General features: G+C 47.8%; 1 protein-coding gene across 1 annotated transcript in view; it reads left to right on the top strand.

The window, feature by feature from the left end:
- Positions 1-1722: 1722 nt before the first annotated feature.
- The window catches only part of COL13A1 (collagen type XIII alpha 1 chain), a 78545-nt gene continuing 66024 nt past the window's right edge, over positions 1723-14243 (top strand). The window contains exons 1-6 of the mRNA XM_064145077.1: positions 1723-1743; positions 4966-5001; positions 5633-5659; positions 7301-7351; positions 12655-12690; positions 14186-14212. Coding sequence (XP_064001147.1) covers positions 4981-5001; positions 5633-5659; positions 7301-7351; positions 12655-12690; positions 14186-14212 — 162 coding nt within the window. The 5' untranslated portion in view covers positions 1723-1743; positions 4966-4980. The remainder of the gene's footprint in view (positions 1744-4965; positions 5002-5632; positions 5660-7300; positions 7352-12654; positions 12691-14185; positions 14213-14243) is intronic.

Genomic DNA, 14243 nt, shown 5'->3' with positions numbered 1-14243 from the left:
ACAATCTTCCAAAAAGTTGCACCTTTCAGGCCAAAAGGTCTGAAAGCATTTTACATCTGGAAGCCCTGATCCACACAAACCTTCTGCGATAGCTTATCCCAGGGGCTTTCAGGACTGGCTGCTGAACTGAATGCATTTCAGCGTTAGCTTTGGGTTACTGGGAGGAAAATCATGCTCTGGAAGGGGTTGTAAATGGAATGCTAGGCAGGCTAATGTTGATGCTAAAGGGATGGGGAGAGCATGAAACTGGTGTTGGTGTTGGCATTTCTGTTATTGCCATAAGAAATTAGAGAGATATGAATAGGTTAACACAGACATCTCCCAGAGAGCAGTCTGTGCCTTTGCAGACTGAGGAAGACACACACTCTGTGCTTTTCTCTGCAGCAGTAAGGGTTAGAAACTTAATATGGTAATGAAAGATTGAAGCCTGGCAGAAATGCATGGGACCACCAGAGAAGTGCTGACGGTACATGCTACCATATCCCAGCTTGTTGCGACCCCTGAACCTGTCTCCACATGCAGACTTTCAGGAAAGGCCATGAGGAATGCAACAGCCAATGGAAATAGCAAGAGGAAGTCGAGCAGACCGTGCGTTGTTAGCCAAAGTGGAATTTGTCTTGGGCTAACAGCACCTTCCTCTCATTCAGCATCTCTGGTGTTTCTGATCAGCTGGTGAGTGAGACCAGCTCAGTCACCATGAGCAAAACTTCAGGCCTTCATGTCACCATAGGAAATATTCCCCCTCCCCCCCCATATTTCTCCTGATTAAAACCTTGTGGAAGCTAAAGTTTATGAGCAACAGACCTGGGCTCCTGCCTTACTGGTTGCCATACATATCTTTCTGGGTAGTGCTGTTGAGCTTACACCTCTCATAGAATCACAGAATGATAGAGGTTGGAAGTGACCTCTGGAGGTCATCTAGTCCAAGCCCCTTTTTTTCCAGCATGCAGATAGCAACACGCTGGGTAGCAAGGCTGGGCCCCTGGTGTTGGTGTTCACTTCAGTGTGGGAACAGCCAGAAAGATACATTATAAACACACTGAGTCCTGCTCGTAGTCTAGACTGATGAGGAGAAATCTCATAGAGATGCATGTCAGGGTAATGCAACACTCCATCAGCAAAAAGGGCCTTCGTGCTCTCTTCTTGTCCAACAGATGCTCCCAATGTCACTGTTTAAGTCAATCAAGACTTTGGTGAAGGCAAGGGCAACCCGCAGTCATGCAAGAAATTTGGAGAGATTGGGACTACAAGGGGCAAAGGAAGGAAGGAAATGATGAAATCTTGCAATAGTCCTGAAGTTCCAGGACTCTTTCGCCGTCTGGACCACATCCGAAGGCAAAGATCCTCTCACGGACATTTTCTGCCCCCTTTTTGAACATGCAACATTTCTGTGGCAACTGCAGCAATTCCATACATGAAAAAATAATATTTAGCAGATGGAAATGAAGGAAGAAAGTCAGAGCCCTGTAATTAGCTCATTCTCCGTGGACTTGCAGATACCTTCAGAGCTGTGGGTAGAGCTGTGCCGAAAGGAGAGGAAACTTCACAAACGAGAGATTAGGAAACCGAAGCAATCAGAGCTGTTGGTCAAGGAGCTGTGGAGGGGTTTTTAACCACTCTGATTCCTAAACCTTTACATGTGATCTTGTCTCTTTATGAAGCCCTCCCTTCAGAGTTTGAAGCTAATGCCCGCTGTCTCTGTGTATTCTGTTTCAGGGCCTTACAGGAAGACCAGGGCTCCCAGTATATACTCCTTTCTTTCTCTTTTGTTCCCTAGTGCTCTCTGTCTGGCACTACTTTCATCAGCTGGCCTCCAGGGTTTGGAAGCTGGGAGAAGGTAGTGATCTCTCATAGCAAACCTGATGTGGAGTAGCATATTTCAAACAGGACATGGCTTGTAATAGAGTAGGGACCACAGGAGCTCTGTAGGACCATGCTTAAGGGTAACGTAATCCTTGTGAACCCTTCTGTGTGTGGGAAGCGTGCTACTTCTGAAGGTGCTTTTGTCAGCTTGAGAGTCTGGTTGAAGAGGAGCAGTGGGCAGTATCCTTGCTAATTGCAGCAGGCTCTAAAAGGCCTAAATCACTCTGGGACAAGTCTATAGTAATAGTACCTACCACAAGTGAGGAAGGAGCGTGTGTTCTGAGGTTACAACTGCATGCTTTCCTGGTAATGGCTCCCTGCTTCCCGGGCTGCTGCTCATCTGAAGACTACAACAGCCATAACAGGCATGAATGAAATGCAAACTGTGCTGCTGGTTCTCCTCTTGACTCAGGACAGAGGCTGCTTGTTGCCTTTCGTGCTCTTCTGGCTCTGATGTGGGGGCTGCAGGGAGTTTTACATGACTCTGCAACCAACTTACATGGTATCATCCACCCATGAGTGCTCTTTCCCTGTCACAGCCAACCTTTCCTTACAAACATCTGGCACGTATTTGCTGTCCTGCTGGGAGCTACCCCTTGGCTATTGCTGCTTGGAGGGCTGCAAGGCTGTGCAGTCGCATACCAGACACAGTGCCGTCATGTACCAGTCTGACATCAGGTACTCACTGGAGACCTGACACAGCTCAGCCCCGACCTCAGGCTCTTCCTCCTTGGGCACCAGCGGCAGCAGAGCCAGGAGAAACAAAATCAGCTTTCACCGCAAACCATGAGGGAGATCAGCCTGTGGAAAGCAACATTTAATGGACTAAAAGCAAAGGAAGACTCAGCATTATGTTCCCCAGCAGCCACAAAGTAATCCCAGAGCAAAATGCTGACAGTGGGAGTTTTGACAGAGATAGTCAAGTATTAGCAGGACTGAGAACCAGCCTAGAAGAAAGCAGTTTCCCATCGTGTATCATCTACAGCTTCTAAAGTCAAGCAGCTGTTCAGCATTTCATCCATCTTCAAGGGATGTTTTTTCAAAGCATTTGGTGCTTTTCAATTTGGCAAAACTTGTGCTTCATGGAAGAGAATGCCCTCAATACCAAAGAGCTCCCCAGCTCCACAGAGGGAAGTGGATAAACTCTCACCAGGTAATGGATTGATGCCAGGCCACAATGTCTGAATCTGGGATGCACAGCCAAAGGAACCTCTGTGAATACTTGGGTAAACCAAATACAGTTAAATGCATTCCCCTCAGACTGCATTCACACAAACACAAATGCAGGCTGGGCAGTGAGTGGCTGCAGAGCAGCCCTGAGGAGAGGGACTTGGGGGTGCTGCTGGACCAGAAGCTCAAGAGGAGCCAGCAGTGTGCACTTGCAGCCCAGAAAGCCAAGCAGAGCCTGGGCTGCATCAGGAGAAGTGTGGCCAGCAGGGCCAAGGAGGTGATTCTCCCCCTCTACTCCACTTTGTTGAGACCCCACCTGGAGTACTGCATCCAGTTCTGGAGCCTCCATTACAAGAGGGATGTGGATGTGCTGGAGCGTGTCCAGAGAAGGGCCAGGAGGATGCTCAGAGGGCTGGAGCAGCTCTGCTGTGAAGACAGACTGAGAGTTGGAGCTGTTGAGTCTGCAGAAGAGGAGGCTGTGAGGTGACCTTCTTGTGGCCTTCCAGTATATGAAGGGGGCCTCCAAAAAGCTGAGGAGGGTCTTTTTAGGCTCTCAAGGAATGACAGGAGTAGGAGGAATGCAGCAAAGCTGGAGGTGGGGAGATTCAGAGTGGATGTGAGGAGGAAGTTGCTGATCATGAGAGTGGTGAGAGGCTGGAATGGGTTGCCCAGGGAGGTGGTTGAGACCCCATGGCTGGAGGTGTTTAAGGCCAGGCTGGATGATGTTGTGGCCCTGCTCATGGCAGGGGGGGTGGAACTAGATGATCCTTGTGGTCCCTTCCAACCCTGACTGATTCTGTGGTTCTATGTCTCCATGCTAAGCATGGAGAAAGGCAAAAACAGGTGCCACCAATGGGACTAGTGTCTCCAGCTGCAGAAACCAGAAAACCAGGTTTAGCTCTACAGACATAGGCACCCATGGGTGGGGAGACTCAGCTTTACATCATGAAACCCCAAACGTTGTTGGAAACAGAACTGAGAGATTATTATCACCATGTCATTTTGCAAAGCACAGAGAGAAATCTGCATGACCACTGAAGCCATAATCATCAAAGATCCTGCTGGCTTCCAAAGCTATATAGCCCTCAGTTTTGGCAATGAGGAATGAAGAGAAGGTTGATTTTGGTTTGGCTTTAGGTGGTTGTTTTGGTTTGGGTTGGGTTCTTTTGGTGGTTGTTAAATTTAACTGTGAGAAGCAGAAAACTGCCTTGTAGGTAAACGGCCACCAGCCTTGTGTTCAAGTCTTTACAAGGCTCTGTTCAGTGTTGCCTGACCCACAGCCATTCCCCAAGCCACTGTTAGCATCGTTCACACCCTGACAATGCACTGGGAAGTCTCTCAAAGGGGTAGAGGACACTGAACACAGCTGCTTGTATGTCTTCTTCCAGACATGCTTTTTCCTGTGTTAGCTTGTTTTCCCACATTTTTCTCTTGCTTCTGGACAGGGCTGCATTTTCAAGTCTAAGAGAATCCTGTTTTAAAGTGATAACTCTATAAATAAATGTCTAACACTCAGATGACTTTGGTAAAGAAAGAGGGGGGGAGGGGAAATGTGAGAGTTGGCTACTGCAAGAAGACTATTCCCAGGATCTGCATTTCATGAAGTGTTGGAAACTGGGATTATGCTTTGTTAAGTTGAAAAGTCCTGCCCTTCTTTCACTGCCTAAGTCACCACGTGTGATTTCTGTTGTGAGATGTGCTGGGCTGTCGTGTGCACCAGTGAGCCCGTGGCTTACACGTGTTCTTAAGGCAGCTTTGGGCACACACAAACACGATTTCCCCTCTCTCTAACTTGCTGTTTCCCTCCCTCAAAATCCCTGGACTCTTGTACCATATCATGAAGCTGTGTGTGTGGCATGGCTCATTTGTGCTGTTTCATAACCTTGCTTTTGGCCAGTTTCCAATTGCTTTTGTTTTTGCCTTAATTGCCAGGGAGACAAAGGTGCCATGGGGATCCCTGGAAGGCCGGTAAGTCAAAACCTCTTCTATGCGTCGTGTCCTCCCCATCCTCTTCCATCCCTCAAGATTTTGTGGGGGGCTTTTGGGATGATCTTTGGTGGGTACCAGCATGAGCAAAGCCACCCTTCCTGAGCCTCACACCTGAGGGGCATTCCTTGTGCAGCAGGGTGGCTAGCCCTGCAAACCACATACATATCAGGGGGCTGTTTCTGTCCACTCTACCATATTGCTGAGGTTCTCCTCTGGTTCAGCATCCCCTTGGTTGGGTACCTCCTGCTGCCACCTCGTGTGCCAACTGGGCTTGCTAAATGTGGCCTTGCTAATATGTACCCCTACCTGCCACTGGCAGCTGCCCTTTCCAAATAACTGTACCCTGAGCAAAGATGCTGAGCATTGTATTTTAGAGCTGCTTTTGCTCAGGTGTCCTAGAGTGAGGAAGAGGGCTGGGACAGGAGCTGAGACTGCCCAACTCATCTCAGCCCCATAGCAAAGGTTTTGGGTTGGGATATGGGATAGCATGCCCTTGCTGCTGACAACTGTGTTTCTCTCTCTCTCTCTCTCTCTCTCTCTTTCTCTCTCTCTTCCTCTCTTCCTCCTTGCACCCTCTTGCATGTGGCTGTGATGGGTGCCACTGACCCAGGGACTAAAAGGGCAACCCGGAGAGAAGGTGAGTCAGATTCCTGTAGCCCATAGCACCCCCAACTGTCCTCCTCTAGGGCCAGCCCAAGCTCCTTGGTCACAGTCATGGGCTTCTACAACCAGCTTTGGGCTTTCCCCACCATTTCTCCAACAGTGCAAGTTTACCTCTTGTATTCTTTCTAGGCTCTTCCACCTCCAAAGACATTGTTCCTTGTTTATGACCACAGGAACCAACAGGCACACACAGGGTTTTCACTGAAGCTTCCAGGGTTTTAATCATCAAGTTTCTTCCTCACTAGCAGCTCTGTTTGCCCTAATCAATCTTCAGTTCCACTCCACCTCCCAGATTAGACTAGTTCCTGGTGCAAGCCATATCAAGGAAAAAAATAGTATGGCACATGCCTATTTCTGATGTGGTGGGACCTTTTCCTCCTAAGGAAAACTGATGGTCTGTGGGACACTATTCCTCAAACTCTTTGCCATGCAGCTGATTGGTGTTTTGCACCTGCAAAGAAGTGTCTGTAAGGCATCCTATTCCTGGCCCTCAGGTCTTGAGGTGTCCACATTTTGACATCGTGAGCTGTGAATACCTCCCTCTCATGAGAGCAGGAAAACAGAGGTGTTCAGGATGTGAGGAACAGAATAACAACGTGTGGGAAAGGGATCAATGTTCATCTGAGAGGGCTATCAGCTATGCACTGCCATACCAGGCCCATTTAAGCTTCCTCATAGGAGATACAGAGGAAAACACAACAAAGAAGGTCAAGGTAGGGTAGAGATTCTCCTTCCTTGCTTTCAAGTTACTGCTTGCTCATTGAGTCTTCTAGCAAGACTTGAAGCCATCCTCCTTTTCTCTCTGTGTGTCCTTGCATTTCTCTCTGGCCAAAGCTTTCAATGTAAAGGGACAGCAGATACAAACAAGGGGAAAAATCACTCCTAATTGCCCACACTTCCCCAAACCCTCTGTGAGAATCCTAGTTCCTTGGCAGGCCTCAGCTGTGTTTTGCAGGGAGCTCTGTTTGCTCACAAGCTGCTTGGTTTATAGCATCCCAAATCTGCCCAGCCCATGGCGCTTCTGAAGCTGCCTCTCAAGAACACACCATGTTTTCCAAAGACAGGGACGTGTCCTGGCCATCACGCGTCGTGGGTGGCTAGGAGCTGGGGAGGCAGCTGTTTTCTTTCCTAGCAAGGACTTTGCTGTTTGCACCCGTGTCCCAGATGAGTTTGAAAAGCATAGAAGTGAGGCATTACTGGAGGCAAACAGTGAGCTGCCCACAGCTCACTTTTCCCTAGAGCCCAACACATCCCTCCTCCTTCCCTTTCTTCTGCAGGACAGTCCTCCTGGACTCACAGAAAAGTAACAGCAAGACTTTCAGGCCATCTTTCACACTTGTAATGGGGCTATTTTGCCAGAAAGTGTTTAACATGTTTATAGTTTTCCTTGCTGTGCAGCTTCCATTTTCCAGCACGTCTGAGTAGCTCCAAACTTCTTTTCTCCCAGAATGTGAGGCAAGAACTGGGAGAGGCCAGAATGGCAGCTGCCCCATAAGCCCTGAAGGTCTCACACCTTGAGCACCCTCATTTAGCCTCAGTCTTAATGGGAACATAATCGTCTTTGTATTTTCCTCTCCTTTTCTCACTCTTTTTCCTCTCCCTTGTGTCTCTGCAGGGTGCTCCAGGAGAAGCAGGCATGTCTATCATCGGGCCTCGTGGTCCACCCGTATGTGGCTTTTCTCTCTATTTTTGCCTGATGCAGGATGTGGGCAAGATACAGAGGAAAGAATTAGGAGGGATGCTAGGACACAGCATTAGCTGAAGAGAGCAAAAAACCCTGTATAATGTGGTTCACATGCTGGGCCAGGCTTGGGTTTGTACTGCTATTGTAGACTATATATAATGAAATTACAGCTCATACTTCAGGACAAGTGGGAAGCCTTCCCTTGCAAGACAACCATATTCCTGAATTTAAAAGGAAGAAACGTTTTTCCTTCTTGCAATGGAGCTTCTACCACTTCTGGAGTAAATACACCCTCTGCCTGGCTGATCTAGCAAAGGACAAACTCCCTGGTTGTGATGGTTTGGGTGTTAGCTGCACCCCCCCCCCCCCCCGTGTGAAAATCACCTAGACTCAGCCGAATCTGGAAATTGAATGAAGCTTTATGTTTAAAGTATACAAGCAAATATTTACAATCTATACAGCTGTAGGCAGAAATATACAAGTTAAAAAGGTAATACAGAAACACAACAGCCCTCCCAGAAACCTGAGTCCCCAGGAGGGGCTTCCAACCGCCCTTCCACCTTTCCCCCACCCCTCTACCTTACCCTAGACTTTGCCTTATGCTTAAAGTGAGTTTGGAGGGTTGGCCAGGGAGGTTAGGAAGCAGATGGATTAGTTAGGCAGCAAGTTAGGTTAGAGAGAGAGGTTCATGCAGCCCCAGAGACAGACTCTGTTATCTATGTTTATGTTCTTGTTCGTATACATCTCAGCAGGCCTATGAGTGAAGTAGGCATCACCATTGTTTCCTTTTCACTGCCCATAATGTAATTCTTCTCCCCAAAACATCCCAGCTAGGCTCAAACGAGCCCACTGATTTTGCATAAGAGCAGGATCAGAGTTAAGGCAGTCACTGAAGAACCAACAAAGCTGGGTAGTTTGAGTTGTTTGGACGTCCTCATCAAGGACACCAAACATTGGAAACTCTTGGGCAGCACAGTTACTGGTGTCTGGAATTCTCCTCAGCTGGTTGGGGAGGCGAGGAAGGATTCTGCACCATCTTCCAGCAAGAACATCTCTGCAAGGGTGCAACAAATCAGCCAGACAAAGCTTTTTGCAAGGATAGGGTCATACAGAAAGACCGAGGTGAAGGGTTGGTGCTTTTATGTTGCATAAACGCCGGCTGTTTATTGCACTGTGGTTCAGCCATCAAGCCTCTGCTTTTGTGTGGACGCAGCCTGTCCTCTCCACTCCATCCTTGCACAGGCTTCGCTGGAGATTTCCATGAAAAAGGCCCAGAGATTCAATTCTCTCCCTCCCTGTGGGCACTTCCGATTTTGATTAACCTGTGAAGAGCACCATCCTTGACCTGCAGAGAGGATGGGCAGCCGGCAACTTTTGTTTCACAGCAGAGGTCAAGTGAGAGAGACCTGGGTGCTGCGAACACTTGGCTACATCTGGCTTTCCAATTAACTTCCCAAAAGCTCCATGATAAGTGTTTCTAATCAGAAACAGCTTTGCCTGTTCCCAGGCCCACCTGCCCAGCACGCCCGTGTTTGAGAAGCGACAGAACCAAAGCCCAGGACACAAATGGATGTCCCTAAGTGTTTTATACCTAGCAGATGGTCTCTGGCCATGTGACCAGGTGAGGAGGAAGGGCTGGCAGGTCTCTCCTTGCTAAGCTCTCAGCGAGACCACCCTGCTCCACAAACAGCAGATTTTGGAGAGTAAATGCCCTATCACTTTTGCTGTTTCTGACAAGCTGTAGTGCTCAGCCTTCTGGAGAGCGTGGATGTAGTAGTTGAAGAGGAAAGCTGTCAGACCCTGTCACTGTAGGTCCTGCAAACAGAGATGAGCATGATTGTTTTCTGAAAAGACAATGCCTGGCTTGCAGGGCAATTTTTAATGTCCACTTTGGTCTTGATGCTTCACTTCACTGCCGTTGCTGATGTTCAGAAAAACAAAGGGCAGGTGGCATCTCCAGAGCAGCAGAAAACCTGACTGGTAAATGATATTTAAAAAAGGCTTTTTCCTATACCCATCAAAGCCCTGAGGTGCCAGGTTTGGCACGATTCCACAACTTCTCACCCCCAAAGCCTACTGTGAGGATGATCCAGTTTCCCAGGGAGCTGGTTATAGGTCAAAAGGATCACAGGATCATAAGATGTTAGGGCTTGGAAGGGCACAAAGAGATCATCGAGTCCAACCCCCATGCTGGAGCAGGACAATACTATGTAACACAGAGCACAGAGGAACACATCCAGACAGGCCTTGAAAGTCTCCAGAGAAGGAGACCCCACAACCTTTCTGGGGAGCTTGTTCCAGTGCTCTATGACCCTTACAGTAAAGAAGTTCCCCCTTGTGTTGAGGCAGAACCTCTGTTGCTGCAATTTACACCCCTTGTTCCTTGTCCTATCCTAGGGAGCAAGTAAGAAGATCCTGTGTCGTCCCCCCCCTTCCTGGACAGCCCTCAGGTGTTTATAAACATTTATCAGATCCTCTCTAAGTCTCCCCTTTTCCAGTCTAAAAAAGTCCTGACTCTCTTGGCCTCTCCTCATCAGGCAGTGCCCTCCAGTCCCCTCATCGTCCTTGTAGCCTTCCACTGGACCCTCTCCAGCAGCTCCCTGTCCCTCTTAAACTGGGGAGCCCAAAACTGAACAATGTACTCAAGATGGGGTCTCAGCAGGGCAGAGTAGAGAGGGAGGAGAACCTTTCTTGATCTGCTGGACACACTCTTCCTAATACACTCCAGGATCCTATTGGCCTTCTTGGCCACAAGGGCACATTGCTGTGCCACGGTTAACTTGTTATCCACCAGGACCCCCAGGTCCCTCTCCACAGGACTGGCTGAGCACTGAAGACAAACACGGAAACCCTGGCCAAGGGGCCACTCGGGCAGACGTGGGATGACAAATAGTTTCCAGATTTCTGTTTGGACGTTAAAGTTTTCACTCAAGCTCAGAGAGCTGCTTCACTTCTGGCCAGAGCGGGACAGTGCGCCGATAGTGGCAGAAACAGACGGTCTCCATGATTTGGCAGCTCCTGGGATTACATACTTCATAGGATCAACATTTTTTTTTTTTTTAAAGAAGACAAGGAAAAACAGTCACCCAACAAAAACAGTCTCTTGGACTCGCTCGCTGCTGAACTGTTGTTTTGGCCCCATACCATGCAAATCACTCTGCTGTCCTCCAAGGAGAAAGAGGCAGCGGTTTGTAGTCTACAGAGGAAGCCAAACTTCACTGTTTCCAGGTTTTTCTCCCTAATTCTTTTTTTAGCACTTCATGTCCACGGAGGCATCCAGCAGGGAAACAAAATTAATGAATTGTGGCTAGGCTCTTCTTGATTCTTGCCTTTTCTGAAACCAGAGGCTCACAGGCCCTTTAATTTATAACTTATCTTCTCGTCTGGTCCCTGGCCAACAGGACCAGGTGGTTTTATGCAAAGCAAAGCTGACCAAGTTCAGCTTTGCTGAACTGAGAAAACAGTGCATATGTGATTAGGTCCTGCTAGTACTGTCTACAAAACCAGAACTATTCAGTATGACATGAGGTATTTTGTGGTAGAGGCATCCCTTAAACTCTGAAAAGAGGTTATTGGTCCCCATCCTCTGAAGGAGTAAACCTTTGTCGACTCTGTCTCCAAACAGAGGGGTGATGGAGGAGATGTAACTTGGTGGTTGTCTCTGCCAATGTGGCTCTCAGCTCTCTCCCATGGGGTTATCATTGTGGCAATCCTCAGCCTTGCAGCTCAGCAGCTGCATCCCCTTCATTCCCTTCCCTCAGAACCACATGGGTTAAGGCAAAGATGCACCCATGTGTTTTCCTTCCAGCAGCAGTCATTTGTTTATACCCAGCTCTTTCCTAGGAAACTCCTGACGGACTCAAGGAGTCCACCATGGTATCTCAGATTGCTTAAGAGAACATTTTCCCATAATGAAGCATAAGGACACCTAAGAAATATGTTGTTGTTTTTGTTTTTCAACATCATAGCTCAGCTTTTGGACAAGGCAAGGTGCTACAGCAGTCACTTAGTGAGCATGGTACAGGATTTACCTCATCCTGATGTTTCCATCTACATGGGTCTGCTTCCAAATCTGCTGCAGTCTGGTTCATATTGCTTCCTGATTTGTTTCACACATTTTTGGGGAAATTTAGACTAAAAAAGGAAATCCTTAAGTGATGTCCTAGTATTAAGTGATGGAACAAGATGAAATGGTCAGAAAATGTGCCAGGGGAGGTTTGGGTTGGAGATTAGGAACAATTTATTTCCCAAAAGACATTGGAACAGGCTGCCCTGTTCCAGGTGGAGTCATTGTCCCTGAACAGGTGGCATCACTGTCCTTGGGGAAGTTCAAGAACTGTGTGGACATGGCACTTCAGGACATGATTTAATGGCCATGGTGGTGTCAGGTTGATGGCTGAACTTGATCTTAAAGGGCTTTTCAACCAAAGCAGTTCTATGATAGCACAATTCTATTTTTACTGGATAGCCACAGATCTAGAGAAACTGTGACCTGGAATGTCACAGCTCCCAGAAACTCAAGAACTATGGAAAGTTAACAGCCAGGACATGTTCATGTTTTTCACAGTGTTTTTAAACAGGTGGTGAAGAAGCTGTCAAACACATCCCAAGCCAGTGTTTGCTGTACCTGATCCCAAACTGGTAGCCAGTGCTAAAGGTCTTGGTGCTTGTGTTCCTCTCATCATACTACCTCATTCTGCTTTTCCTCTTAGCTCTTGGGGACACACATACACGATTACAAAACAACAGGGGGGGGGAAAAATCAGCTCTTCTCCAGAATTATTTGTGAGGGAAATGAATGTACTGGGACATGAGATTTTAGGAGAGGAGGAGGAGGAGAAGAGGGATGGCTGTATTTAGTCACCAGTGACCTGTACGGTTTGTCTTGCACAGAGCAGCACCCTGCATTAAACGCCTCCAGTTTATGGCAGCAAGAATTGCCATAAAATGAGCTCAGCCTCTGGAATATACTCCAAAAGCCTGGTGTATGGGCTAGGGACACCCATTTAATTAATGTAGAAACTTCAAGGAAGCTGTTTGCAGTCCAAACTGGCCCTGCTCCAGCGTTTTCTTGGCCCTCTACAAATTGAAGTGGGGATGAGAGATTTCGCCTCCTTCCCAAGACACTGTTCCCCTTGGAGGAGAACACAATCTTGGGTAACTCTTCAGAGAGCCACAGGATAAATGAGCAGAGGCTGCAGGAAAAGCTCTGTAGAGAGGACTTAGGCTCTATCAAAATCCATTTCAATTCCTCTAAACTGCTGTCTCTGTTTCATCCTTCCCAGGGACAGCCTGGAACAAGAGGTTTTCCTGGATTCCCGGTAAGTGTAACTGCTAATTTATGAGGTACGGGTGTGTAATGTTACTGGGAAGCCTTATGAGTGTCGCTGTGTCTCATCATTTGTCTGAAACCAAGGACCTGATCTGATATCACAGGAAAAAAAGTTATTTGTTTTCTTCCTTTTTTATTTTTTTCCCCTTTCAAATGATACTTAGGGAAACGAAAAAACAACCAATTAAAAATACAATAACAACAACAACAAAAACCCCAACCTGCCAAACCCAAACCACAAAATGCTGAAAGGAAATGAATTTTAACCCCCTCAAAACCCTAACAAAACAAGTGTTAAAATAACATAGTTGAAGCCAGACCTGTTCAGTTTATGAAAGCAACCCTTAAAAATCATCCCCCAAACAAATAACCCCTAAGTCGATGAAATTCCAACCTGAATGGAGCCTTTCTGTGATACTGCAACAGCAGCAAGTACCTGTGATCCAAACCTATGTGATGCAGGTCTGCAGGGGACCCAGCTAGGCTGAGCACCCAAAGGCAAAGGTCAAAAAGCACGAGGGGAGAGTTTTCTCCAACGCTGTTACAGATGGACAAAAGAATGGAAAAACAAGCCCAGGAGAGGACAAAGCAAATTTCGTTTCAGTCCTACAGCTGCTGGCAATGCCCTTTGAAGCATTGAGGCTGCTGCTGGAGAGCTCAAACCGTTGCTATTGACTCCTGTGCATTTATCCTGGACGAGTAGGGAGCCTAAGGCAAACACAAACACCCACCACAGCCCTGCTTCTGCCATGCAGCTCAACTGCTGCTCCAGGACATGCAATGTGCCAGAGCAGGTCTGCAGGGGAGACTCTCACACCTGGAAAATGGGAGGAATTGGCAGCCTCCAAACCATTTGACCAGGCTCCATGCCTCTGCCCTTTGCTAAATGGGAGGCTGTGAGCAGCCCCTGGGCTGAGCTCCTTCATTGTGTTTGGCTTTTTTGAGAAGCAGAAACCAAATCAGCCCAGCTCATGAGAGAGTGCCGGTTGGGACAGCACTCAGCAAAGCCTGTTTCTCATCAAGTGGTACCATCAGCCCGCTGCTGAGCTGCATGTCACCTCTTCCTGGGACACTGTGATTGTTCTGTCATTTGCAAAAGTTCCTCATCCCTCCGAAGTGGCTGCCTTTTAAATCAGTCTTGAGAGAATTGATGCTCCTCAACTAGCTTGCAGCATGCTGAAAAAATGAAAAATCCTGAGAGTTTTTTGGCATATTGTCCATTAATCTTTCTTTTTCCCTTCCCCTCCTCCTTTTTCCTCCTCTCCCCTCCTTTTTCCTCCTCCCCCCCTTTTTTTCTCCTCCTCTCCCCCCCTTCCTTTTTCCCAAAATGGGTCACAGTCCCTGGAGGACCAGAGATTTGGCAAGAGGGCAGAGAGAATCACATCACCTCTGTACCTTTTCCCTACTCCCTGCCATCCTCCTGGGGCAGATGGACAGACACCCCACTGAAAACACTTCTCATCATTCCACTGTTTTTATTTCAGGGCCCTATTGGCTTGGACGGCAAACCGGTAAGCAAAGCAGGCTTTCTGCCCTGCCTCC

Source organism: Pogoniulus pusillus, chromosome 6, assembly GCF_015220805.1.
Source record: "Pogoniulus pusillus isolate bPogPus1 chromosome 6, bPogPus1.pri, whole genome shotgun sequence".
Lineage (NCBI taxonomy): Eukaryota > Metazoa > Chordata > Aves > Piciformes > Lybiidae > Pogoniulus > Pogoniulus pusillus.
Note: the sequence above shows the minus strand (reverse complement) of the source record. Positions and strands in the feature narration are given on the sequence as shown.